The sequence below is a fragment of the Mustela lutreola genome, chromosome 8 (genome assembly GCF_030435805.1).
Source record: "Mustela lutreola isolate mMusLut2 chromosome 8, mMusLut2.pri, whole genome shotgun sequence".
In the NCBI taxonomy this organism is placed as follows: Eukaryota; Metazoa; Chordata; class Mammalia; order Carnivora; family Mustelidae; genus Mustela; species Mustela lutreola.
Genome location: NC_081297.1, coordinates 127,560,889 through 127,588,632, shown reverse-complemented (window position 1 = coordinate 127,588,632; position 27,744 = coordinate 127,560,889). Strand labels below are relative to the sequence as shown.

The following is a 27,744-nucleotide window of genomic DNA, read 5'->3' as shown; positions in this document are numbered from 1 at the left end:
TCCTGGGTTTTTCTTTCCAGCTCCAATATCTCTTCTAAAGTCAAATCAACTTCTGACTCAAATAGTCCACTTAAATATCTAGGAGATATCTCAAGATCAACATGCCTAAAACTGTATTCCTAGCCTCCTCACAACCACACACACACACACACACACACACACATACACACACAAATACAAGCCTTCTGAAGGCTGGCAATTTGTCTGTATTGCTAATTGACTGATATGATTAACAGCACTGGAGCACTGAAATGATCATGCAGACATTCTTTTTATGCCCCCCAAAGTCTCAAAAGATCAGCTAAAGTGATCCCTTTAAACAGGTAGATCAGGCCACGCCTCTGCTCCAAACCTTCCAGTGGCTTCCCATACTGTTCAGAAGAATCTAAGTTACAAAGACCCTACAAGGCTCTTCTCCAACTGGCCCCCCTTCACCGTTCCGACCCTGTCTCCTACTGCTTTTGTATCATCCCCACAACTCTTAGCCACACTAAGATGCCCCTCACCAAGCTAGGCAATCCGGCCCCTAAGGCCTTTGTACTCACTGCACTCTCTTCCTAGATGGTTCCTAAACTTCTAGATTTCCTAAACTTGTACCTTTACCTATTCACAAATGCCATGTCAGTGAAGACTAACTTGATTACCTCATTGAAAATTACAAGCCCCAACCTAGCTCCAGTAAGTTGCTTCCAATCCCCTTATGTGCTTCTGGCTTTATTCTCTCCCTTAGCATGGTTCACATTCTAACTTACTATGTAATTTACTTAATTATAATGTTTACTTATATATCAGGCTTATTATTATTTTTTCCACTAAAATTTAAGCTTCCTGAGGGCTTGGAATTTGTCTACTGCTGACTGACTAAAATCTTTCTTTGACAGCACCAGAATGAGAGCACACAATATGCTCTTACTAAATATGTGTTGAATTAACAGTATTTGTTAATTAATAATTTCATGTGTTGGGGCTGTCTTTGCTAGAAGAGAGAGAAACTATTTGCCTTACATGAAGAAAAATCACATTGTTTGGGAGAGTTTGAGGCAATATTGGCCGTGGAAAGGTCTAGTGCTATTGTTCATTTTCTACTCTCTTCTAAAGGGTGAAAATCACTACATGCAGAAGAACCAGACATAGAACAACACTAAGTCTGAGCAGGCAACAAACGCATACTAGGGAAATGGCAGACATTCTGTATCGTGGGAGGGGGAGAAACTAGGGGTGTAATAGGAGGGGAAAAGGTTTTTCTCTTCTCTTTTTTCTCCCTAGCAAACAGTATCTTAATGAGCCTTGACAATTACACACAAACACTTGAGGATCAAAAGAAGATTAATTAGTAGTGCTATTTAACACTCATTTCTCTCCCCCTTTACAGAAAATATAAAGTGTAATCTGAAAAGTCTCAAGCAGACCAACAGCTCTGTTTTAATTAATTAGCTAATAGAAATCAGCTTTCCGTTATACTGTCAGTCTCTTTTGTTTAAAAAGAAATGATCATGCAGACATTCTTTTTATGCCCAAAAACCCTCCTTAAAGAAGTTTTTTTAGGATGCCCTGGAATTTATAACTGCAAAGAAATAAATATTCTTAAACAGCCAAAGGTCTTGGAACACTGAAACAAAATGTGAATATGTATGTGTATCTTCCTAATACTGATTCCTTCATTTCAGGCAAACTTGCTTATAAATCAAAACAAATTTTAAGGCCAAACAATGAATCATCTGAAGCATAATTAAAAGCGGAGTTTGTGGAATAACATGAACAATAATGGAAAAGTAGTAAGATTACATTTAATAAAATGTGGCTATAGTGCCTATCAAAATTATGGAAGACAAAACTAAAACAATATTGAGAAATGTTTCTCAAAATTATTTAATACAAATAGCTTAATGAAACAGAATGCTGTTTCCTAGCATTTAAAAAAATTAAAACGACGTGCACCTGTCTCTCTACACTGACTAACACTTGGTTGTGTGAATGCCTTACCTGTCTGTAACCCCTTAACAATGGCTGCACTAGCACTCCTCCGTTCTCACACTTTCTAGTGGATTGACTGACGAAACTCCTAAGGTTTTAAAAAATGATTTCAAGATATTTAAATGCTACATGATGTGGGTGGAGCTAGAGAGTATTATACTCAGTGAAATAAGCAGAGAAAGACAAATATCATATGATTTCATTCAAAGGTGGGAATTAAGAAACAAAACGGATGAACAGGGGGAGGGAAGTGTGAGGGGTGAACCATTAACTTAACTTATCTTATCTTAACTATAGAGAATACCCTGAGGGTTGCTGGAGAGGAGGTGGGGTGAGGGATGGGATGACAGGAGTTAAGGAGGGCACTCGTCACGCAGCACCCTGGGTGTTACATGTAAGTGATGAATCACTAAATCCTACTCCTGAAACTAATATTCTACTACAATTCTAGATAACTAACTAGAATTTATGTCAAAACTTGAAACAAACAAGAAAGATATTTAAATGCTACTAGGTTATCAAAAACTTAAATCCCAGTCATTCAATTACTGACAGGAGCAAACATACTGAGATGGGCAGTCTAGTCCTCTCTTTGTAAAGGACACTGGAATGTGAGAGGAGTTTCTTGTGAAAATGTCATATGAAAATCTTCCATTAGCTAGCACTACAGTGGTAAGCATATTGCAGTAGGAAAATGTATCAAACTATTCAAACACCTTAAGTTTACACAATGTTATATGTCAATTATTTCTCAATACATTTTTTTATTTTTGCAATTTTTTAAATTTTCGCTAAAGGAAAAAAAGAAAACCACTGGAGAGACTGAGAGGCAGTCTCAGACTGGAGAAAGGATGTGAGGGAAAATAGTATTGAACAAGTGAGGTAATAGCAAGACTCACAAAATCCTTTTCTTACAATCGAAGTCAGCCATTCTCATTTAGGTAACCAAGATAAATATTAAAATTAGATACTTGACATGGCTAGATAAACAAAATGAATACACATACATAGTTGAAAAATTTACAACCAATAACTGATATTTGCCCAAATGGAAAACAAGATGTGCGTGATGCAATTCTACCTTAGACCTCAGCATTTGGAGATAAAACCCCATTCATTATTAGAAATAGAAGAGCATATTACATAGGAGATTTTTTAAAAAACAAGGGTTACATCTACCAAATAGATTGAAATGACTCAAAATTATACTTCTTAAATATCCAACATTTGTAAAATATTGTTATCCTTACCTGCATATTTTCTCTACTAGTAAGAGGTTTTCCTGAGTCAAATGATTGAAATATCTGTCAATATATAATAGTTAACATTAGGAACAAAAACATCATTTTTATATGAAACTGTTACTGTGTTCTAAAAGTATTTTAAATATAATTTTTATTGTAAAAGCAATACTTCTTATTGAAAAAGTAAAAGTCATACATGAAAGTATACGTAAAAAAATGTAATACTCTAGTCAGAAAACCAAGTGTAGAATAAAGAAGAAAGTAAAAATTATACATAAGTCAACATCTTTTAGGTTGTCAGTGTTAATATTTTGATGTCTTTACTACCAATTTCTTTTTGACATATTCTAAATTTATATATATATATATGTGTTTGTATTCCTTTTCATTAAACATTATATCATACTCATTTTCCATGCTATTAAGTCATTTGTAAACCTCAGTTTTATAGCTAGGTAATATTCTATCCTATGAATGAAGCAGAATAACTTAACTCCTTTCCTTTTGTTAGACATCAAGGCAGACTAATTCTGATTTCTATTCTGCCATTCAGCCCTAGTTTAAGTAACACGGGTAGCTATTTTGCCTGTATTTCTGATGATCCTCTTTGGATTGATTCCTGGAAGCACAATTGCTGAGTCATAAGAGTATTATCACTTAGAAGAATCTTTGCCAGTTTGAGATAAAATCAAATTACTTTTCAGAGTAACTCTTTTTGTGGTTCTTTTTGTTTTTTGAGAATGACCTGTTGTATGTTTGGCTCTAAATACAATGTCACATTAGGAAACATTCCATTTTTTCACCACAAAAGATGGATCATCGAACAGGGTGCATTCCTTTTGGTATAGAAGGTCTTTTTTTGAAGATGTCAATACTGATGCCCCACCCATTATCCCTTGGTCACCTGGAAATCACCAGCAGCTTCTGTGGATAGGATATTCACATATGGACAGTACCCTACTTAAAGTACCTGTATGTCTTTGCTTGAGGGTTTTCTGTGGCCACAAAAGTGTTCAGAAGAGGCTGGAAGTGCAGGGAATAAGGCATTCCAATAAGCACAAGATTGTTCCCCCGGTCTCTCTGAGGGCCCTACTGTCCATGCAGGGACCTCATTAGTGCTCTGCAACGGTTCTCCTCCCTTCCTATCTGACTTACCCACGCACTCACCATTCTCCTTGGAATCACCTCCCAAATATACCGCTTGTTTCGCAGTTCCTTATCTTAGGACCTGAGGGTTTTGAGGGACCTCTAAACCAAGATATCACATACAGCTCTTACTAGAATAAAGTGTTTGCAAGTGTTACATTTTTCCCCCCTCTTTTGAAGATATTTTGCATCTTCTCTAATCCATTGAAAAGTAAATAACTGAATCTGGGGGAAGACCTTTGGTGATATAATTGGAAGAGAATTGATGATTGGACTTTAGATTTGGTGATAAGAGCAGAATCCCATTATGAGTATCATGTTAAGAGATAGAATTTCTTAAAAATGTCACTACTGTGAAAAGTCCAGTAGTAATCTATAAGACTTTTTCAGTTACTTCTTTTTCAACTAAAATCTAATTAATTAATCCTTTCTTTAAACAACTAGCCCCCAGCCTAATAGCTTTGGCACTTACTTTAATTATAAACCCTGAATGTGTTTCCTCTTTTAATTATACTTTTTAAATTCCCAAGTGAAGCTAGAAAGTTTCAAATTAACTTTGAGAACACAAAATTTAAAGTCTCAATCCATTGAAAGACCTATACTTTTCTCTTATGAAGACTGGTTAATAAAGTGAAGTTTGGAATTTACCTGTAAAAATTACAAAACAATAACAAAAAAACAAAATAATAAATACAAAAATAACAAAAACAAACACCAAAAAAAACACAAAAAACTCTCTCTTGTTTCTCATTTTACCCCACAGGCTTCTCTTTCCTTCTCATTTTCCTGGGCTCTAAATGTGGATGACCCTAAGGTTTAGTCCTCTGACTTCTGTTTTTCTCTTTCTGCTCCAGCTGATTTCATCCAGTCCCTTGATTTTAAACCTCTAACCCAATGCTCCCAAATTTACTAGGATCCAACTCCTCCAGGGAGATCACTTTTCGCTCCTTCCACCACTATTACCCCAATGATTGCCACGTCTCACTCAGATTATTTGCCAAGACCTTCTACCTGGTTTTCCTATTAAACCCATGTTCATCCACGGTCTATTCTCCAAACATCAAGCAAAGTGGTCCTTTGACTAGTAATCTCTATCCTGTCATTCCTCTGCCCAAAACCCTATGAGGTTTTCCATTTTATTTAGAATAAACACTGGTTCCTCACCAAGCCCTATGAGGTCCTACAGGACCATAACTCTTGCGTCCTGCTGTCTGCTCCTCCTCTCTATTTTACTGGTATCACTTGGCCTCCTTGGTTTTTCTCAACCACATTTTGCAGGCATCTCCCCTCAAGACCTTTATCCTTGCACTTCCTCCTAGTTGGAAGATTTTTCCCTCAAATCTTTCACCCTCAAAACTCCCTTACTAGAGAGACTTCCCAAACCACTTTGAATAAAACTCACTGCCCTGGTCATTCTCTATCCCCTCAGCTCAGCCTGACTGTCCCTCATGATACATCATCACCTGACCTATTTATGAGCTTAATAGGTTTATCGTTTGTCTTCTTCACTGGGCTGTCCGCAAGTAACATGCTCCCAGGAAGGCAATAACTCCATTTATCTTTTTACTGGTTGAACCCCATGGTTAAAATAGTGCCTGTATTTAGTAAGCACTCGATAAAATATTTAAATGAGTTAAATATAGTTTTAATAACAAAATGCAAATTATTTACAACAGGGAAAGGCTGTTGGCTGAGAAGCAAGCACGAAAATACTGTTAATTTAACCCAGGTGAAAAGATGAGTTAGTTCATGCCAAAAAAATGAGCAAAAAACCAACTGGCTCTTTTCTCTCTAGATAGATACAGAAAGAGATAGAGATGGGGATGTATATACATACACATACACACACAGTTGCTATTGCCTACTTAGGCTTATCTCTCGATAACCTCACACTTATCCTGGAACAACAAATTATAATGCTGTAGCAGTCATACTGAGCATTAAGGAATGACATTTCAGGGGAATACACTGAAGTAATGAGTGCAATGTATGTATATTTAATGTCAGCTTATACAAGTTATTTTCAAGACTAATAGCCTATTTCCCAACTTCTTCTAGGCCTTCCAAATTTGAATCCCCCCAGTAAGTACTGTGTCTGTCAGTGTCACTCCTCACACATAACAGCTTCCCCAGGAAACTGACTTGTTACCTCCTATTTCCTTTACTGCTGGATCACAAGGGTCCAAACGTCTGCAAGATCACACAGTGATTCTCATGAAACCCAAAACAAGAAAATAAAAGCTCACTCTGATTTAAATATAAATGCCAGTATTCATTTTCAAGGATGTTTCAATGATCTCATTTATAAATATAATTTGAACAATGCATGTTTAACACTCTAGTAAAAAAAAAAAAAATTATATAAATCAAAATATCCAAATAAAACATGAGAAGAGACCGTTTTTGACAAACAACATTAACCAGAAATTATCAGATCAGATGCCCAAATCTAAGAGGTAGTGGCTGATAGGTCCACTGAGACCATCTGTAACACAGAGACAGAATTCCATTATAAAAACTGACTCCAGTGCTGTACTGCCCCACATGACATCCTTCCCTTGCAAACGAATGAAACCTTGTAAGAGCCTACTGTTAGCTAACAACCAGGCTTAACAAAGAAGTCTACAGCACCAGAGACTTATAAATACACTCTTGTGGAAGCATTCCCTAAATCTGAGGAATGTTGCCTCAGAAATGTTGCCAAAGAAATGGCTTTGAATCAGAGCAGAAGATTTACCTTTACTTTTCCAGGATGCTTACAGCCAGAGGGTACCAAGGAAGGCATGTTTTTTCCATAAAAAATCTGGGATATCTCATAAAAGGCTTCAGAAAAAAATCCTAAATCTGTAAGAACCTGAATCTTTAAAGGAAAGGGGGAAAATGAGATTTTTAAATTACAAAATCCATTTTACTTACAAAATAACAATTTTAGAGAAAAATCATCAGCTTTCTGAGATCCAAAATTTCTGCTTAACATAATTGGTAATGCCTTATAAATTAATGCTTAGTAAACACAGTAGATTGAGATGTATGTGTTTGTGTGTAAGCCAGTTTACATGTGCAACAGACCAAAAAGCTAATAAACAACAGCAGGCAACTGTTCGTAACAACGGACATTTGTCAGTCGTGGCTTATTTCGTCAGAGCAAACACAAAAACATGACAGGCATTGAAGAGTTAAAAAAAAATGATTGAATTTATTTTTTTGTTCCCATGGTGAACTATGGTTAAAAAGAAAAACAAAACAAAAATACTCCTGATGTTCTCTAATACTCTGAGGAAAGTCAAACAAACCAGGAGATGAACTCTGGGATGTATCAACACAGAGACAAATATTCATTTTGTCATCCATAATTAATGTGCTCTGTCAGTTTTAAAGACATATCCTTAAAGTTAATCAGTTGGCAACTATAAATTGTACATGGGTTATTTTGAATATTATCCAGCAGGACTTTCAATCAGGAAATTATGGGAAGAAAAGTTCCTGAACAAAAGTCATTCATTCATTCGATGTGTTTATTGGGCACTTCCTATGCACCAAGCCCTCTTGGATGTTACATCCCTTCGCAATGTGTATTGAGCTAATTTAAGTGATACACAAAGATATACACAGTATTATAAGGGATAAAGGGTACGGACAAAAATGCTACTTTCAGAGCTCCAGTCAAGAAGGACTTCTCTGAAGAAGATATTCCAGAGAAAATTGGGAAATGACATGAAAGAGAGACACGTGAAAATCTGCTGAACCATCTCAAATAAATGTCATGCAGCAGCAGAAGCAGCTGGGGGGTCTTTAGGTGCTCAAGAAATAGCCTGTGTGGCAGGAGTATAGGGAGATTGGGGGAAGAGGGTTAGGAGGCAGTTATGAATGGTGGCCTGTAGACCAAACTGGGAACTTGGAATTTTAGTCTCTGTGTGATAAGAAGTTATTGGAGAGTTTTGAACAGGGCAGGTCCCTAACCTGACTTACGTTTTGAAAACTCCAGTGACTGTTGAGAATAGAGAAAGGCAAATTGTACAAACAGGAAATAAAATACAAAATGGACAAAGATCATATATATATATGATCTTCACACATACACACAAAGATCATATATATATATGATCTTCACACATACACACATACCCATACACTTAGTATCTCTTTTCCTTTAAGTACTACCAGAGGAATCTTATGAGTATCTAAATTTTAAAGAAATAAAAAGAGGCTTAGTAAATTAGGGGGAAATAGGAAGCATAAAAGGTTAAGAGAATATTTTCACCGCAGAAGGGAAAACTGTCTACTGAGTTGCACACTTTGGTTCTTGCCTAAAACATCTTGGGCTCTAACCTCCCTAGGGCCATATAATATCCAAGAAGGCATTAGGAGTCAGTCATAGGAGCTCTTTTAGACTCCTAGATGAACATTTTCTCATTATCCCATGTAGGAGATAATGAGGTTTATCTCCACTGATCTTGGTGGTGAGACGCCTGTGCACGAACTACCTGTAACCTTTAAGGCTACCTCTGTGTCAGTTTATCATACTAATCTGGCCATTTGAAAAAGCAGTGGTGATAACAATGAACATGTATTTTCAGAAATGACCAACAGCATGAACATAAACAAGCCAGATGGAAAAAAGAACTACCCTTAAATCAACCTTTCACTTGCACAAATACAAAACCATCAGTACCCTTCCCAGGAATGCTGGATATGTTGAGACTAATAAATCTTTCAAGATGTTGGCAGTTCTAAAGTGAAGCTGGACTGGCTGATCGTAAAGAGGTCTTAAAGCTTTCCCTGAAAGACACTAGCACCCAACAGAAACTTAACAGCATGATCTATTGCTGTTTGACTTGTCAGAAAGCATTGTTTGCTGCTCCCCGGCTCTGACTTTTCTCTCTTCCCACCCACTGACCCCAGTTTACTTCAGAAAGGTCAGGTAAACTCTGCTCAAACAGGCTGTCATTTCTTCCTCTGGGTGATGCATCAGTTGCCCTTTTTCATTGCTTCTGTCAAAACCCTGGTCAGGTGTTTCTGTTCTGCTATTGCCAATAAGATTCCACTGCTGACTCATTCTGCTCCTGACATTGTTGCCAAGATACATCCAATCATGTCCTTTTTCTGACCAAGATTTTGCAATTCATCCCAACTCTCAACCCAAGGCTGCCGAATGGAGTCCACAGTTCTTCGTTGGCTTCTAAGCTACTTTAGTACAGAAAGTTGCCAAATGTTAACAATCCAATAAAACACAGTCATTTAAACAAAAACTTTGTTTCAGATTATATCTTTCAGTGCCTCTCTGGATCCCCTTCTGACATGTTACTAATGGCCACTGCAACACTTCCATGCTTCTCCTGCCTCTAAATGACAGACCAGAATAATAGGGCCACCCAATTCTGATTCCATAATCTCCTCATTTCTCTCACTGCTCAGCCTCCTCATTATGCCTTAGTTTGGAATTCAGGACTGGCCCCCACTGCTCATGGACATCGTGGACCACAACACGGATCTCTGGTATTCTCTTATTACATCCTCCCTCCTCAAAACCTCCTCCTTCTCTGGCTTCGCAGAACCACCCCTGCCCCCCACCCCAACAAGTCTATACTGTCTCATCTCTATATGCTTCACACTATTACCTGCCAAGAATGTTCCCTTCTTCCTCTCTCCTGCTCAGTTAGTTCTTTCTTCACCAAATCTTACCTACTTAGTAAAACCAAGAGATCCAAAGCCACTTGCCCTCTTTCAGACTCCAGGAGATAGTGCTCATCATACTCATTTGGAAATGATCAAGGGGCAGATGCATATGTTATTATCTTGTGTATATGTCCTGCCTCTCTCCCCTTATTTTCATTTCCTTATAAGCAACGACCATGGGTTACCTTTCTTTGATTAGAGTTACAAACATGGTGCTTTTACATAGGAGATACTCAACAAATGTTGTTTTAGAGGTAAAGCAATAAATGTCTACGAAGTTATCTTTTAGGTTAGTTCCCACTAAAGACTAAGGAAAGTGTAGACAGTAGGCACTGATAAATGTCTATAGGTTTAAAATTCAATTCAATAATTAATGACTGAGTATTGATATATGAATTTATTACTCAGTATACAATAGGGAAATAAAAGATGAAAAAAAAAAAATCAGGCCCTAACCTCAGGAATTCTGCAATCTTGAACAGAGCACTGTTTTTAAAATAGAGAGAAAAAAGTTATATGCAGCTTTTCAAAAGGTGTTATTGGAAATCAAAAGCAGGAAAACTCTTAAGAGTACAGTAAGTCAGAGAGAGTGATCCAGACATTTTCACGGCTGATAATTATTTATCCTGAGTTAAAATATATCCTCTTAATAGTTAGCGTCAGAATTCCTCTTAGGGAAGGTACTGTATTTATTTAGAAATATAATGTTATGAACTCTTTGGTCCTGAAATCATAGGCCCAAGGGCAGGGTCCAGGCAGAGAGGAATTCAAAGGGAAGTCTAATTTCCCCTCATAAGAAAATAAAAAAGATTTGTGGAAGAAGTGTATAAGGTATTTCCAAAAAAGGATAAGGAGGGTTAAACCAGTGATGCAATGGAGCCTCTTCCTCCCAATTTGCAAGAGGAGGCTGCACGTATCTTGTCCCGATTCCACATTCAGTAATGCCTGGTTGGTAGGCTGAAGTCAGCTATAGTGGGAATATTTGCACCATGGAAACTGAAAGTGCTACAAATCAGGGTTTTTTTTTAGAGTGATGTGTGAAACACTTACCAGCACACAGCTGATTAAGCCATGGGATGGGAGGCAAAAGCATGAGATATTGGCTGAGAAATATTTTAAACCCAGAGATGCCAGATATTCTATTTTAAATTGTTTGCATTGCCTCAACTTATATTTTCCTGTGTTCCAAATTTTCACTAAATCCAGTATAAAAATAAAAGCCTTGGGCGAATGTGTTGTGTATGTTTATGTGTACATGAGTGAGCGTGAGAGTTTGTGTGTGTGTGTGTGTATGTGTGTGTGTATAGAATGTGGATTAGGACTGAATTCCATATTCAAGATGAGAAGGTGCAGAACAGGGAGAAAATCTGCTCAATGTTGAGATGATCCATGTACAAAATGAATTCAACAGAGTGAAAGACTGTGACCTTGGCTAACTAGGAAAAGGGCAGAGAAAATGAGGCACTCAAGGTTCCCAGTCCGCACGGGGCTCAAGTCAACCGCACAAGGATCTTGAAGGCAGAGAGCCTATCCTGACTTCTAGGTTACAGAATTAGTTGTAATCCAGAATCTGTGTGTTTTGTCACTTCAACTGTCTGTACAATGAAAACTTCTCACATATTATGATATACATAAAGATCCTTCGCAAAAAGTTCAAAGAAACTTCAGAAAACGGACTCATTAGTTTCTACCAGGAAATCAATACTCCAGAAGTGGTGATTTCCAGGCTGAATGATGTTGGACGAGCCTTGTTCCCACATGTAGCTGTTCCCATGCGTAGCCCAAGCATAAAATGAGCCAGCTTGCTCTCATATGTTATTATAATAATGGGCATTTTTAAAAATATCAGCATACCATATTATTATAAGCTTATTATTACGAGTATTGGAACCAAATTAATTTATGACAGTATCTTTACAGTCCAGGAATATCAAACATCTTAAAAGTTTGTCACATACCTTGAGGATCCTAGCTTCTAGATTTCTGATCAGGTCTTGGCAAATTCCAGAAACAAAATATTGGTACAGTGCAAGTAGAGGCAGAACCTACCAATGGTTTAAAAAAAAAAAATTTAACTTAAAACATGTTTTATCAAGTTAATAACCTAATAATAAAATGTAGCCAAATATTAATGTGGGGGGTGTTATATAAAACAGCAGTTAAATTTGCCATGGTAAGAGACTATACTATTTGGCTAAGTGAAATGATCTTCCTAGAATATGCTCCATAATTCTATAAGAATTTGAAAATAGCATCAGGGCAACTTGTAGATGCCACCTGGTGTCCAAAACCTAGGTTTCAAATCTCTTTAAGCATGGAAAAGTGGAAATCCAATCAATAATCTTCTTTGAAAAAAATTAACATATATGTATGAATCATTGAGGCTTATAGAAACATTCTAGCAAATGAGCTACCAAATAACTGCAAAATTTAAAGCAAAGGAACTGCCACCCGTGTCACCTGCTCACTCATCTCAATGGCAGCTGCTATTCGTCTTCAACTGGAATATCTCTATCAGCAAGAATATTTATAACATGCCCATTATGCTGAATGACAACAAAATCTAACAATCTTGCTTTCACAGAGCATGTATTCTATTGATTACCCAAGTTTACTCTTCACATAATATTTTTATTTTCTTAGAATTAACCCCAAAGTTCAACTCCTCTCGAAATCTCATGGATATGGGTGAGAACTTACAAATTATCCATATTTCAGTTGATCCAACCACTGTCTGACCTGAGTTAGGTGTTGAGGGGACAGGTGTTTGCCTAGACTTCTGAACAGCTACTGATCTCAACTGAAAACCCAAGCTTTTTTCCTACAACTCGGCCCTTGCCTGCTAAAGGGAGATAGAGCAAGGAGGAATATTGGGATTTCCCATTATTTAGCAAACTATTTCCCATGATCCCACAGCAGTGGGTCTCCTAGCAAGATCTGTACGTGACAGCAGTCTCCTTACCCACTGGACTTCTTCCAGAGGGTGGTGTAATACAAAATAGAAACTGTTTACATCTTGCAAGTTCAGCTAAGGAACCTCTAATTGTCAGTCAACTGGCAGCTGCTGATAGCAACAGCTTTTTAAATGGTTTAGAACTGGTCTTAAGTGATTTCAAACATAATACATTTTTCTACAATTATGCACTACAAACATAACACAATATCTTTTTTCTACAATTAATGCAGCACAAAACAATGAGTTGGCTATTACCTTTGAGATTGTTTCATTTCTTTAGTGAGAAATAAAAACACACTACTTTATTGCTGCCAATTGCTCAATTATTCAGAAAAATGTTCTCAATTTCTTAAGCTTCAGAGAAAAAAGTTTCATTTCTTTTCCAGTGCAGTGATATGTATTATATATGAATATGACTAGGCAGCCAAAGGTTACCCAGGGGATAGAACTATTTTCTAAATCCAGAAATGAATCCCCTTAACAATGAAAGGAGTACCATTTTGTTATCTTTTTCCTAATAAACAATTTCTTGCCAAATATGCCAAGTGTTAAAAGCATTTATCAATCTCTTCACTTTAACACATGACTTTATAATTTAACGACTCATATCAAGGGACAATAAATCTTTTCAATATAAGGAGAGAGAGTGAATTTAGGACAAGAGAATAGAAAACAAACAATGTATGAGGGGGAAAAAGAAAGTAGATATGAAAACTATAGAATAAAAGGAAAGAACTAAAAAAAAAAGATTAGGTATTAAGAAGCAAACAGTGGGGGGAGCGATACAAATGTAGAAGAAACAGCATATAGGAAGAAAATAGGAAAAATAAAGGAGAAAAATACAAAATGACCAACAGATAGAGCATACTGGTTTATTTTTTAAATGCAACCAGCTTCAAATTTATGACATATACTGTGAATTATTTCCCCAAAGGAAGAGAACTGCATGAGGTTTAGAATGACCTCGGATATTAAGAAGTATTTGCCTTTTATGTCACAGTTTGAATCTGTTGTTCACTTAGAACAGGGAGAAGACAAGAGACACAAAGGAATTTATCTCAACAAAGAAATACTCTCATAGTTTGTGTACTGATATGACCTGCATGACTTAGTACACTGAGTTACATGTGCACTAGATTCCTCTGTTTGAGACCAGTGAAATATTCTAATCAATCTTCCCAACTGTCTAAAGAAGGAGGAAAAATAATAAATAGAGTAAAAAGGGAACAAAATCAAATAGACATTGACTTTGTATCCAAAATGCAGTGCAAATAATGATGTCAAAGAAGAAATATTAATTAATATATTTTATTTTGCAGTATAAGTAAGAATCCTGAGTCTGGAATTTAAGAGTTACACAAGACCAACCAAGAGGACATTAACAAAATTTGAAAGGTTTAAGGTAGGAGGCAAAAATACCGCAGTGAATTAAGATTTGTTGATTTTACAAATGACTTACTATAAGATTTTGCTTAGCATAGTGCAGTTCACGTATAACGTAATACAGACTTGCGACTACAGAGCAAATGTCAGCCCTGTATCTGTCTGAGAAGAGCTCGATGCCTGGGAGAAGCTGAGTGATCTCATACTGAGCGTAGCAACGTTCAGCTTTGGGATGTGGAAGTGTGGTTCTAAGCAAACCCTGAAAATGAGAACAGGTGAAATGAGAAGCTATAAATTGCATTTGCAACACTGACACAAAACAATAAGTATATGCATTTTCATGAAGTGCTTAACACATGCTTGGCACACTGTGCCTTGAATAAATGATACTTATCATTAATATTATCATCATTATAGTCCCAAATGTTTCCATCACTCAAGATGGGCCTTTTAAATTCCATGGTAGTTGGATATTTACTATCTTCAGAAGAAATAATCATTATATTATCATTTGTTGGGGTTAATTTTGTGTTGGACACTATTGGTAAATTCTTTATAAATACTGCCTCATTTAATCCTCATTTAACCTACCTCTAGGAGGAAGGATTATTACCTCACAAATGATATAAATGAGGCTTACACAATTAATTTATATAAGGTGACATGGCTAATGGTGGAAGAAAGAAGATTCAAAATCACATATATTTAAATAAAAAAAAATCTATTCTCTTCCCACTTATACCAATAAGTATAGGAGATAACAAATGATTTCCGAAGTCTAAATCCAACAGGGTTAATTCTGAATTTTTAACTGAATTAAGTAAAACGATGAGTTGTTTAATTTTGCCAATATTTCTTAGGTAATTTATATGACCAACACTGTATTCAATGTTGGGAAACAAAATTGATACACAAAATCAAATTTTATATTTAGGAGTGTTTCTGATGTTATCCTAAATAATTAACATTAACTGATGACATGCATTATGAAATTATTTTAATGTAAATATCAGAAAATAATTTTAATCAGATTCCTCATTATGAATATGACTAGGCACTTGCTCTAAAATACTATGCAGTTGTACCTGCTCTAAAATACTATGCAGTTGTTTACATTTTTAATTTTACAAATCTGTTTTAAAATCATAAAAAATTAAGATTTAAAAAATAAATCTTACCAGCTTTTAAGTATAATTAATACTAAAAAACTATGCCCATAGTAAGCAAAAATTTAATTTTTTAAATTGCTTTTTTTAAAAAACAATAGCATTATCTTCAAGAACAAGCAGCATCAGAGAGTCGAGAATGCAATATAGGGAGTCAATATCCGATTATCATTCCCTTTGCACTCTTGCCTCTTCTACCTCCTCTCTTTAAAGCACAGGCAAGAGGTGTATGAAACATAAAAAAACTGAAAAGTGTGGCCTTACATTTAGAAAAGGCGTTCCAGAGAGCTTTTCTTTCTTTTTTTTTAATTTTTTTATTAACATATAATGTATTATTAGCCCCAGAGGTACAGATCTATGACTCGCCAGGTTTACACACTGCACAGCACTCACCATAGCACATACCCTCCCCAATATCCATAACCCCACGACCCTCTCCCTACCTCCCTCCCCTTGCAACCCTCAGTTTGTTTTGTGAGATTAAGAGCCTCTTATGGTTTGTCTCCCTCCAGATCCCATCTTGTTTCATTTATTCTTTTCCTACCCCCCATCCCCCCACGTTGCATCTCCACTTCCAAAATCTATAAAGAACTTATAATCAATTTCTTTTATGATGAGAAATGTTTGGGTTCCTATCAAGAATGTGAAGGGTCTGAGATTTTCTTCTACTTTCATGCCAGCTTTTTAGCTTTCAACAGTTTTATGGCTGATTCTGGCAGGAAGCATAATATTCCTGGATCCAGAGAGCTTTTCTATCTAGATTTCATAAGCTATTAGATGCCTCTGATATACAGAACACGGGTGTCCACCCTTCAAGGTAAACAGAACCTTTAGTACATTGCAAAGGCCCCTGGCTACATCCCTGTATCTCAAAGTGTCTTGTATTTCAGATTAAAGCTCTTTTCTTCTTCAATGAAGTCAAACCAAAATTCTAGGAGCTGCCAATACTCTACTTTTGTAGTCTTCAGCTTATTTTCTTGCTTTCATTATATGGTATACTTCACATTGTACAGTTAAGCAAAACTTTACTTATAGAGATGAGGTAACCTAAGGCCACCATTTGGAGTCAAACAGACTGGCTTCACAGCTCATTAGCAACACAGTCTTACTAACGATGAGACTCAGTTTCCTGATCTGCAAAATTCCTTCCAGAGTCTGAAGGAGAAAAATTCTGCTGAATATTCAAGGTGAAAATGCTACCTTCAGCTAGGGAAGGAAAGATGGATTCGTGATATCTCATCAAGGTCCATGCTATCTTCCTACCAGTGAGTTTTTTGACTATGATAAGCCACTGCACTTTCTTTTTTTTTGGGACCAAATGGTGACTAGTCAGAAGATATAAAGTGTTACCTGAAAGAGTAATGCAGACAAAATGCAACAGTTGGTTCTCTTGTCAACCTCCGAGATCATAATAAATCTAAATAAGTATAACAAAAAGAAATGGATTCATAGACAATTTTCCAATAATACTTTTATACAACTTATCTCTAATACTCATAGGTTTTCCAAAATTAAAATAGACTTTGTGATTCTAAAAGAGCTATACATTTATGGAAGATCTAGAACACAGGAAAAAAACATAAAAAACAAAATGAAATATCACCAATAAGCCTACCACCTAAACATGATTACTGGTAACATTTTGGCTAATGTCCTTCTAGATTACTTTCCATATAGAGAAATTTTGATCTATAGAGAAATTTAAAAAATTTCTCTATAGATCAAGATGCTATGCATGTTTTTGCCCACCACACCCTATAGATAAGCTAAAATTATACCTAGAAAGGTGAAAGAAACCTGTACCTCTACTCCTTCCATACTTCTTAAATTTCTCACATTATTCAAATCTCTAAAATATCTGTCAGTGCTAACTAGGTATAAGACATGGTGACATTGATCTATGTGCCTGTTTTTGTGCCATATTTTCTTGCGGACAACAGCTTTCTAATAGAGCTTGAAGTCCGGAATTGTGTTGTTCCCAACTTTGGTTTTCTTTTCCAACATTCCTTTGACTATTCCGAGTCTTTTCTGGTTCCATATAAATTTTAGGATTATTTGTTCCAGCTCTGTGAAAAAAGTTGATGATATTTTGACAGTGATTGCAGTAAATGTATAGACTGCTCTAGGAAGCACAGACATTTTAACAATATTTGTTCTTCCAATCCATCAGCAAGGAGTGTTTTTTTTCCATTTCTTTGTGTCTTCCTCAATTTCTTTCATGAGTATTCTATAGTTTTCTGAGTACACACTTTTGTTTGGTTTATTCCTAGGTATCTTATGGTTTTTGGTGCAATTGTAAATAGGCCTAACTCTTTAATTTCTCTTTCTGTCTCATTTTTAGTGTATAGAAATGAAACCGATTTCTGCGCATTGATTTTATATCCTGCCACCTTGCTGAATTCCTGTATGAGTTCTAGTAATTTTGAGTGGAGTCTTTGGGATTTTCCACATGAAGTATCATTTCATCTGTGAAGAGTGAGAGTTTGACTTCCTTGCCAATTTGAATGCTTTTTATTTCTTTTTGTTGCCTGATTGCTGAGGCTAGGACTTCTAGTACTATGCTGAACAAAACTAGCAAGAATGGGCATCACTGTTGTGTTCCTGACCTTAGGGGAAAAGCTCTAAGCTTTCCCCAATGAGAATGATATTTGCTATCGACTTTTCATACATGGCTTTCATGATATGTCTTTTATTGAGGTATGTTCCCTCTATCCCTACACTGTGAAAAGTTTTAATCAAGAAAGGATGCTATATTTTGTCAAGTGCTTGTTCTGCATTGAGAGGAACATATTGTTCTTATTCTTTCTTTTATTAATGTGATGTATCATGTTGATTGATCTGCAGATGTTGAACCACCCTAGCAGCCCAGGAATAAATCCTCCTTGGTCATGGTGAGTAATCCTTTTAATGTATTGTTGGCTTCTATTGGCTAGTATCCTGGTGAGAATTTTGGCATCCATCTTCATTAGGAATATTGCTCTATAATTCTCCTTCAGGTGGGTTCTTTGTCTGGTTTGGAATCAAGGTAATTCCGGCTTCATAGAATGAGTTGGAAGTTCTCCTTCCACTTCTATTTTTTGAAAAAGCTTCAGAAGAATAGGTATTAGTTCTTCTTTAAATATTTGGCAGAAGCTTGGCACAGTGGCAGTACTGTAGCCAATGAGGTTTACCTGAGGCACAATTATTGCTAATTAAATGTTAGGAAGAATTCCCCTGGAAGTCATCTGGCCCTGGACTCTAGTTTGATGGGAATTTTTGATTACTGCTTCAATTTTCTTGCTGGTTATGGGTCCGTTTAGGTTTTCGACTTCTTCCTATTTCAGTTTCAGTAGTTTGTATGTTTCTAGGGATGCATCCATTTCTTCCAGATTGCACAATTTGTTGGCATATACTTGTTCATAATGTGTTCTTATAATTGTTTGTATTTCTTCAGTATTGGTTGTAATCTCTCCTCTTTCATTCATGTTTTTATTTATTTGGGTCCTTTCTCTTTTCTTTATGATAAGTCTGGCCAGGGGTTTATCAATATTACTAATTCTTTCAAAGAACAAATTCCTAGTTTCATTGATATGTTCTACTGCTCTTTTGGTTTCTATTTCATTGATTTCTGCTCAAATCTTTATTAATACTCTTCTACTGCTGGGTTTAGGTTTTATTTGCTGTTCATTTGCCAGCTCCCTTGGTGTAAAGTTAGGTTGTAAAATTGATACCTCCTTGTTTCTTGAGAAAGGCTTGTATTGCTATACAATACACAAAAATAGACTAAAAATGGATGAGACACCTAACTGTGTGACAAGAATCCATCAAAATCCTAGAGGAGAACACAGGCAGCAACCTCTGTGACCTCAGCTGCAGCAACCTCTTGCTAGATACAAAACAAAGGCAAAAATGAACTTCATCAAGATAAAAAGCTTCTGCACAGCAAAAGAAAGATAAAACTAAAAGACAATGGACAAAATGGGAGAAGATACTGGCAAATGTTTTATCGGATAAAGAGCTAGTATCCAAAATCTATAAAAAAAACTTATCAAACTCAACATCCAAAGAACAAATAATTCTATCAAGAATTGGGCAGAAGATAGAAACAGACAATTCTGCAAAGAAGACATACAAATAGCCAACAGATAGATGAAAAAATGCTCCATGTCACTTGGCATCAGGAAAATACAGATAAAAACCACAATGAGGTACCACCTCACATCGATCAGAATGGCTAAAACTAACAAGTCAGGAAATGATAGATGTTGCCAAGGATGTGGAGAAAGGGGAACCCTCTTATACTGTTGGTGGGAATGCAAGCTGGAATGCTACTCTGGAAAACAGTACAGAAGTTCCTCAAAAACTTAAAAACAGAGCTACCTAAGACCCAGCTATTGCACTACTAGGAATTTACTCCAAAGATACAAATGTAGTGATCCGAAGGGGCACCTGTACCCTAATGTTTATAGTAACAATATCCACAATAGCCAAAGTATGGAAAGGGCTGAGATGTCGATCAACAGATAAATGGATAAAGAAGAGTACACACACACACACACACACACACACACACGAGAACACTACTCAGCCATGAGAAAAAAGAAATCTTGCCATTTGCAATGATGTGGATGGAACTAGAGGGTATTATGCTAAGCTAAACACATCAATCAGAGAAAGACAATTATCATATGATCTCACTCATATGTGAAATTTAAGAAACAGAACAGAGGATCATAGGGGAAGAGAAGGGAAAACAAAACAAGATGAAATCAGAGAGGGAAACAAACCATAAGAGACTCTTAATCATAGGAAACAAACTGAGGATTGCTGGAGGGGAGGAGGGGGGATGTGGTAACTGGGTGATGGACATTAAGGAGGGTATTAATGTAATGAGCCCTGGGTATTATATAAGATGGATGAATCACTGACCTCTACCTCTGAAACTAACAATACATTATATGTTAATTAATTAATTTTAAATTTTAAAGAATTTTCAAAAAATAATTTTAAAAAACCCAGTAAGTTTAAAAGAAGAAGAAAAAGACACTGTGACAGACTTTCACATATGTTAAGTGTGGTAGGCTGAATAATACACAAAGATACCCCTATCCTAATACCCCAAACCTATGAATATGTTGCTTTACATGGCAAAAAAGAAAAAAAAAAGACTTCAGTTGTGATTAAAATTAAGGTTAGGTTCAATGTAATCACAATGGTCCTTATGAGAGAAAGGCAGGGGAGTCAGTAAGAGAAAGAGAGATGAACACAGAAGCAGAGGTCAGGGAGAGAGAAAGAGGAAGAAAACAGGCTTTTGATCCCAAAGACAGAACACGGAGCCATGAGCTGAGGAATGCAGGAGACCTCCAGAAGTTGGAAAAGACCAAGAAGAAGATTCTTCCTTAGAGCCTTCAGAGGACAACACAACCCTGCCAAGGCACTGATTTTAGGACTTCTGACCCCCAAAACTGTAAGAGAATAAATCCATGTTATTTTAAGCCACGAATTTTGTGGTAATTTGTTACAGAACTAGTAAACTAATCAGCATGCGTTATGACCTAAATTATGTCCCCCCTTTTCCAAATTCATATGTTGGGGTCCTAACCCCCAATAATGTCAGAATGTGACTAGGATAGGGCCTGTAAAGAGGTTATTAGGTTATAATGAGGTCACTAGGCTAGGCCCTAATCTGATATGACTGACATCCTTGTAAGAAGACATTAGGACATAGGCACATTTGGAGGGAAGACCATGTAAGGACACGGCAAGAAGACAGCCATCTACAAGCCAAGAGGCCTCAAAAGAAACCAAACCTGCGGATGCCCTGATCTAAGAATTTAAGCCTCCAAAACTGTGAGACAATAAATTCCCTACAAACTGGTCATTTGTTATGGCAACTCTAGCAAACTAATATAGTATGTCATGTAATTCTTGCCACCAAGATTTACAGTTTACAGATGAGAACACCGAGGCTCAGAGAGAATGAGCAGTGAGCCAAGGGTCCCAGAGTTAGTAGGAGGCCCTTGCATTAGATCCAGGTTGGCCTGCCTCTACACAATTATTCTCGATCTCATACCAACGGTTTACCCACTCATTCATTCATTCCACAAGTAGTAATCAAATGCCAACTCCATGCCAGACACTCAGGATACACTAGTGAACAAGCAAAGATCTGTGCTTACGTGAGGCCCACATTCCAGGAGTATGGGGAGAGGATATGGCCACAGATAACAAACATCACAAATAAGTAAACTGGATAGTTTTGTATGATATGGACAAAGCTGTCCAAGAATCCCATGCATCTGAGGCATGGCGCTCCACATGGCACAGTGGGCCCCCACAAAGGAAGCTCACTCCATTGCCACACTCACTGTGCTATCTTTGCTGATATGACTGCTCCTTGCAAACATCCCCAAATGCCAACTCTTGACAGAAATTCCTCACTATAATCTTTGGAACCTGGAGATGAATTGGTGAGTGAGGTACCAAACTCTTTCCACGTATACAGCACATTTTCTTTTTTGAATATGTCATCAAGAGCTTGACACCAACATCTAAAAGCAGCCCTGAAAGAGAAACAGAGCATCAAGCAGCATGTTTTCCATAGTCCATGTTATTAAATCTATCTTCCAAAAGGGGAAGCAAATGCACTGAAAAAGTATTTTAATTAAAATATTAGAGAATCAATCTATACTATTTACTTCTCATAAGTATTTCTCTTAGGTAGCATTTGGTGAATAAAATGTAGTAATGGAATATTTTTGAAGAACTAAAATTTATGAAAGACAACGTTTTCATAATACTTAAAAATGCTTTCGAACAAACAACCAAAAAACGTTTGCCCTTGTTCCACTGACTCCTAAAAATCTACCTTTTCTTTTCGGCAAAGATGAGAAGGCTTCCGAGTTCATGCAATGCCTGAACTTTAAGACTTCTTTGATGGCTGACTTGGAGAACATCTGTATTTTAATCAAGTAGAAGAACAAATGTCAGTACCTAGAAAGTATCTTCCTCATTCTCTCAAGACGATTTAAACTGCATTTATTTCTTTTTTTTTTTTTTAATATAATTTTTTATTTTTTATAAACATATATTTTTATCCCCAGGGGTACAGGTCTGTGAATCACCAAGCAAACTTCAAGCTAATACTGTCTTCCCAGGTCTCCTGATACATATGCAGAAAGAGCAAATGATACTCTACCTGAACATAGTGGAAGAAGAGATTGGATCTGAGAGAGAGGAAATGTGGAGACAGCGGAGTAAGAGTCGGGCAGGGGGAAGTGGTGTTGAAGAGAAATTCAGAAAAGCCATGCTAGGGAGAACGGGTGAGGTGTATACGGACATGACATGGGGTTTTGTGGTGTTTTTTTTTATGGTTTTCTTCGGACTGTGGAGAAGGAGAGAGTGGTAGGCTTATGGAGGCATCTGAATGCCTAATAGAGAAATGTGGATGCTATTCTATAGCAGATGGGAAGCCTCGAAGTATTTGTTTTTAAGCAGGGATGGGACAAGATCACAGTTTATCAGATTTTTCCTTTACCCAAATGCAAAAAAAGCACATCTTTAATAGCATCCGATTTTTTTTTTTTTTTGGTTTTCTGATAAATGTATAAATTCAGAGATGTCTAGAAAAAAAACAGAACAAAACTAACCAACAAGGCAGTGGTTTATAATGAGGGCAGTCCTGACTCCTACAGGGTATTTTAGAAAAGTAAGGAAGCTTTTGTTAGGTGTCACAATGGTGCATCTCCTGGCATTTTGTCAGTGAAGACCAGAGATACTGGATGGCCTGTAACACACAGAAGCTTCCTCCACAGTGAAGAAAAAGGTGAGAAACCAGTTTATAATTGTCTGAGTCTAAACTCTAATTTCATTTTACATATAAATGGGGCATTTTTGCACATTTTCAAAATTCTCTGAATTTTCCAGAAATGCAACCATTCGCTGTAGTGCTTTATTGTGTACTGTATCTAGATTTGCCATTTTAGAAAAACACTGTCACAAAAATTAAAAGCGCTGATAGTACTTGCATCACCAATACAATAAAGCTGTTTCGGTCTGTATTTGTAGCTATAACATTCTTGGTGATTCAGCACACAGGATATGAGCATCTGATTGCTTCACTAGACTTTCCAGTACCTGAGCACTTAAGTGCCACAAGTAGATTGTTTTGTTATAAAATAATATTATTTAGCCTTTATTTTATATTTAGTGTATTAAATTGTATTTATTGCATTAAATATTTTTTATTTTATATTTATTGATTAAATAATGTGTGTAGAGGGGTGCCTGGGTGGCTCAGTGGGTTAAAGCTTCTGCCTTTGGCTCAGGTCATGATCCTGGGGTCCTGGGATCGAGCCCCTCATCGGGTTCTCTGCTCAGCGGGGAGCCTGCTTCCCTTCCTCTTGCTGCCTGCCTCTCTGCCTACTTGTGATCTCTGTCAAATAAATAAATAAAATCTTTAATAAATAAATAAATACATAAATAAATAATGTGTATAGAGAGACCATATTAAATATGCATTTTGTTTCAGGGAGTAAAGGGGGATTATTAAATGTCTGTTACTACAAAAAAAAAAAAGTAAAAGAGGGGATGGGCGCCTGGGTGGCTCAGTCAGCTAAGTGGCTGCCTTCCGCTCAGGTCATGATCCCAGGATCCTAGGATTGAGTCCCACATTGGGCTCCTTGCTCCGCAGGAAGCCTGCTTCTCCCTCACCCTCTGCCTGCTGTTCCCCCTGCTTAGGCTCACTCTCTCTCTCAAATAAATAAATAAAATCTTTAAAAAAAATAAATTAAAAAATAAAAATAAAAAAGGGGGATTTACGGTCTACCATCTGGATTGAGTATATACTGCTGAATTTGGAGAAAAGCCAAATCAAACAGAAAGACAAGGAATGTGGGATCAGCTAGGGCAGAGCAAAAGAACACAACAGTGGCCACATTCCAACAAGGGGTTCACAGATTCATTCAAAGGAGGATAAGCAGAAGAGGGGCCTAGAACCTTGCCATGCTGACAGCCCAGGCTGGGAGAGTGGAGAATGGGAGGGGCTGGATGTCTCTTGTTCCAACACTGCTGTCGCACTGCCTACAAGATTCTATCTTCAAGCTCTTTCATCTGACTTTTCAAGGTGGCATTTCAGGCCCAAAGGCAATGCAACATTTTGTACAAGATCCTCCTGAAAATGAATATATAATGAAGGACTCTTACCAATAGTTTCATAATAAGAGGAAATTACGAGTCCCAGCTGCGAAGAGGGAAGTTTACTTTTCTCCACTGAACTGAAAACTCTGAAGTGCTCCTGAGAGAGGTTGGGGGGTGTTGGCATATGCATCTCTTCTGTCCCCAGGCAAAATTCCACCTTTCCAGTAGTAAATTTCAAATTGTTTATTCCTCCTTTGTCTCCTAAATTCATGGGGAAAAAAGAAATTTATTTACTTTTTTTTAGAGACAGAGAGAGAGCACGAGAGCAAGCAGGGGTGGGGGAGGGCAAAGGAAGGAAGAATCTTGAGCAGGTTCCACGACAGATGTGGAGCCCGACACGGGGCTCTATTTCCCAACCCTGAGATCATGACCTGAGCCAAAAATCATCACTTGGATGCTTAACCAACTGAGCCGCTAAGGCACCCCCAAAAAGAAATTTAAAAAGGAGACAGAGAGGAAGATGACGAGGAGGGAAAAACGTAGCCGAAATCGACAGGGAGGAAAAAAAGAAAAATTCTGTGTAGAGCTGAGATTTCTTTGCAGTTTGAGGGACACTGTTTCCTTAAATTGAGTATCTAATATCATTTCTGAGGAGCTCAGGTATGTGTGGATGGGCTCTCTACCTGTTATTTCATAAAAAACACTACAGAGGGGCACTGTGCCAGAAAGTGCTGTTGAGATAATGCTTTGCTTCTCGTGGGGATTGCTTAAAGTTACATGGTTTGGGTTTGCTTTTTTTTTTGAGGGCTTCCAACAGTAAGATGTTAGTCTGCCTCTGGGGCAGAGACCTCTGGGATAGAAGCAACACACAGTTAGTTCTGACCTAAGGGGGGGAAGTGGGAAAGATTCGCTCTCTTTATAAGATCAGAGAACACACAAGAAAGAAAGGGAGACTATTCTAGAGGAAGTAGTCAAAAACTGCAGAGGAAGAGGAGCTAATGTGGAGTTTGAAGTCTGCAGCCCAAGGACTGGGAATAAACTGCTGAAAATACTTTAACACCAAGTGAGATTCAGGGTGAACCAATGTAATCCAAATTATATTTGCTTTTTTTATTCATGCCCTTAACCATTATTAATATATGCCATAATCGAAAGAAGTTTAAACATAACATACAGAGCTAATTTAATGTAATGTGAGTCTATAGGCAATACAACCAAAATCTGTGGGTTTGTGGCATAGCAAGTACGATTTGGGGGTAAGTAGTAGGGTCAGCAACAACAACAAATACACACATACATACATATACACACATAAATAAAATTTCTGTCAGTGATTGAAAAAACAAGATTTGAGTAAATTTCTGAAAGATCAGTTCACTGAATATTAGCATCTTAGGTTGACATTTAAATCTATTTTTAATAACTTGAAAATATAAAAATTTTAGGTTTTTTAAGTTTATTCTTTAAGCTTATTTTTATTATTCCAATAAATTTGAATAGCAAGGATCATAAACATATATTAGGATTTTAAACAAATTTTTAATGACCCAAACATACGTAAGTCAAGATTTTCCCCACCTAAAATTATTGCCACTTAACCACTCAAAGCCCTGCTTTGATTGAGTTCACTAATCAATAAATGTTGAGAAAGGAGAAAACAAATAAATGTGATATAACCAATGATAGTGAATATCTTGTTTTAAACTAAAAGAAATCTTTAAGATCAAAATCTATGGTGTTAATAAGAAATCGTATTGATGCTTAAATTAAAATGCATCTTTTCCTTGACACTGATAAAGTAGGGTTTTGGTAATAAGTTCTAGTTAATTCAGCATGAATCAAGTCATCTATTTATGAAAAATTTTTTAAAAGACTATAGTACCATACTTGCAAAGAGATAGGTAAGAACGTATCAAAAAATTAACATGCACTGTTTTTATATCTGCTCAAGGGAGTATGCTCGTTTCACAGAAAGCATGAAAGCAGCTGAGTGAGACAGTCTTTGGAAAGAAGAGTGTAAGAGAGAAGATGTGATCCACCAGACAAGAAGAAGAAAGTGAAGGGCAACAGGGAGTGTGCATGTCGGTGGGGAAATAAAGGGCCTAAGGCAGAATATGGTAAATCCACAGGGTGGTTGTCCCCCCCGGAAATAAAGAGCAAGGGATATAGAGAGCCAAGAATTTTACCTTGTGTCTGTGCAAGGAATAATGAAAGCAATTTTCTGCTGTGTCGGATTGATCTGTTGTGATATCTGGATTTTTCCAGGGTCTCTCTAAAACATCTCAAAGTGTCTGTCACATCCACAGGCACACAGACAAGCTCTTTGGCGTGGCTGTACTCTGAAAGGAAAAAGAAGCAGACTGAGGGATGAAATGCTGCAGCAAGCCAACAACTAGTAGCAAAAGACTTTCTAATTCAGAGAATTTCTTGGTCCCAAACTAAAGCTGCTAAATTCAAAGTCCCCAGGTTTGCAGCAGGTGTTTCAACGTTCAGATCAATTTTTTGTGGTATATTTGAAAGTTCTTTAAAAAAAAAAAAAAAAAAACTTAGAAAACTTTTGATTCCTATGAAATGCAAATAACTTTAGATCTTGCCAATTTTCCTTATGAAGCCTCCTACTTTTTCTTTTGCTGATCATAAAAGATGAAATAATCTACTCCTTTTCAGCAGCCTCTTCAAAGCAGAGGTGCCTTGGGAAAGAGACGAAAGGAAGAAACAAAGAAGCCTGGGTGGGTAAGTGCTCTCTTAAGAGAAGGGAAAGATGGGTTTCTAATATTGGAGGATGCAGAGGAAAGGAAGATGAGGCCATAAAAGGGAGGGGAACTAAAACGGTCCTGAAAAAAATGGGCGGAAAGAGGAGATGTTGGCAGAGGGTGGCCACGAGGTCCCTGGAGAGGAAGTGGCGGTCCCTGGAACCAGGCTTCAGATTTTCAGCCACACGCCACACACAAGAGAAAAGGAATACAAGCTTCAGATATTACAGATAAAATAACAAAAGAATTTACTTCTTCAACAAGTTGAACAGGTGAGTGGCCCCTGTGAAATCTGAGGCCTTGAGAGTGGTACAGCAGCTTGTGAGGGA

The 27,744-nt window shown here is 37.0% G+C and overlaps 1 protein-coding gene and 1 pseudogene across 2 annotated transcripts in view; one reads left to right on the top strand and one right to left on the bottom strand.

Moving 5' to 3' along the window:
* The window catches only part of CFAP54 (cilia and flagella associated protein 54), a 316,944-nt gene that overhangs the window by 101,299 nt on the left and 187,901 nt on the right, over positions 1 to 27,744 (bottom strand). For both annotated transcript variants that reach the window (XM_059186580.1, XM_059186581.1), the window contains exons 40-48: positions 26,849 to 27,001; positions 24,729 to 24,923; positions 22,393 to 22,480; positions 21,893 to 22,087; positions 16,896 to 16,962; positions 14,456 to 14,638; positions 11,999 to 12,085; positions 7,102 to 7,224; positions 3,225 to 3,278 (exon numbers count right to left, since the gene is read on the bottom strand). In XM_059186580.1, coding sequence (XP_059042563.1) covers positions 3,225 to 3,278; positions 7,102 to 7,224; positions 11,999 to 12,085; positions 14,456 to 14,638; positions 16,896 to 16,962; positions 21,893 to 22,087; positions 22,393 to 22,480; positions 24,729 to 24,923; positions 26,849 to 27,001 — 1,145 coding nt within the window. The remainder of the gene's footprint in view (positions 1 to 3,224; positions 3,279 to 7,101; positions 7,225 to 11,998; positions 12,086 to 14,455; positions 14,639 to 16,895; positions 16,963 to 21,892; positions 22,088 to 22,392; positions 22,481 to 24,728; positions 24,924 to 26,848; positions 27,002 to 27,744) is intronic.
* LOC131839950 (U4 spliceosomal RNA) lies at positions 18,676 to 18,827 on the top strand (annotated as a pseudogene).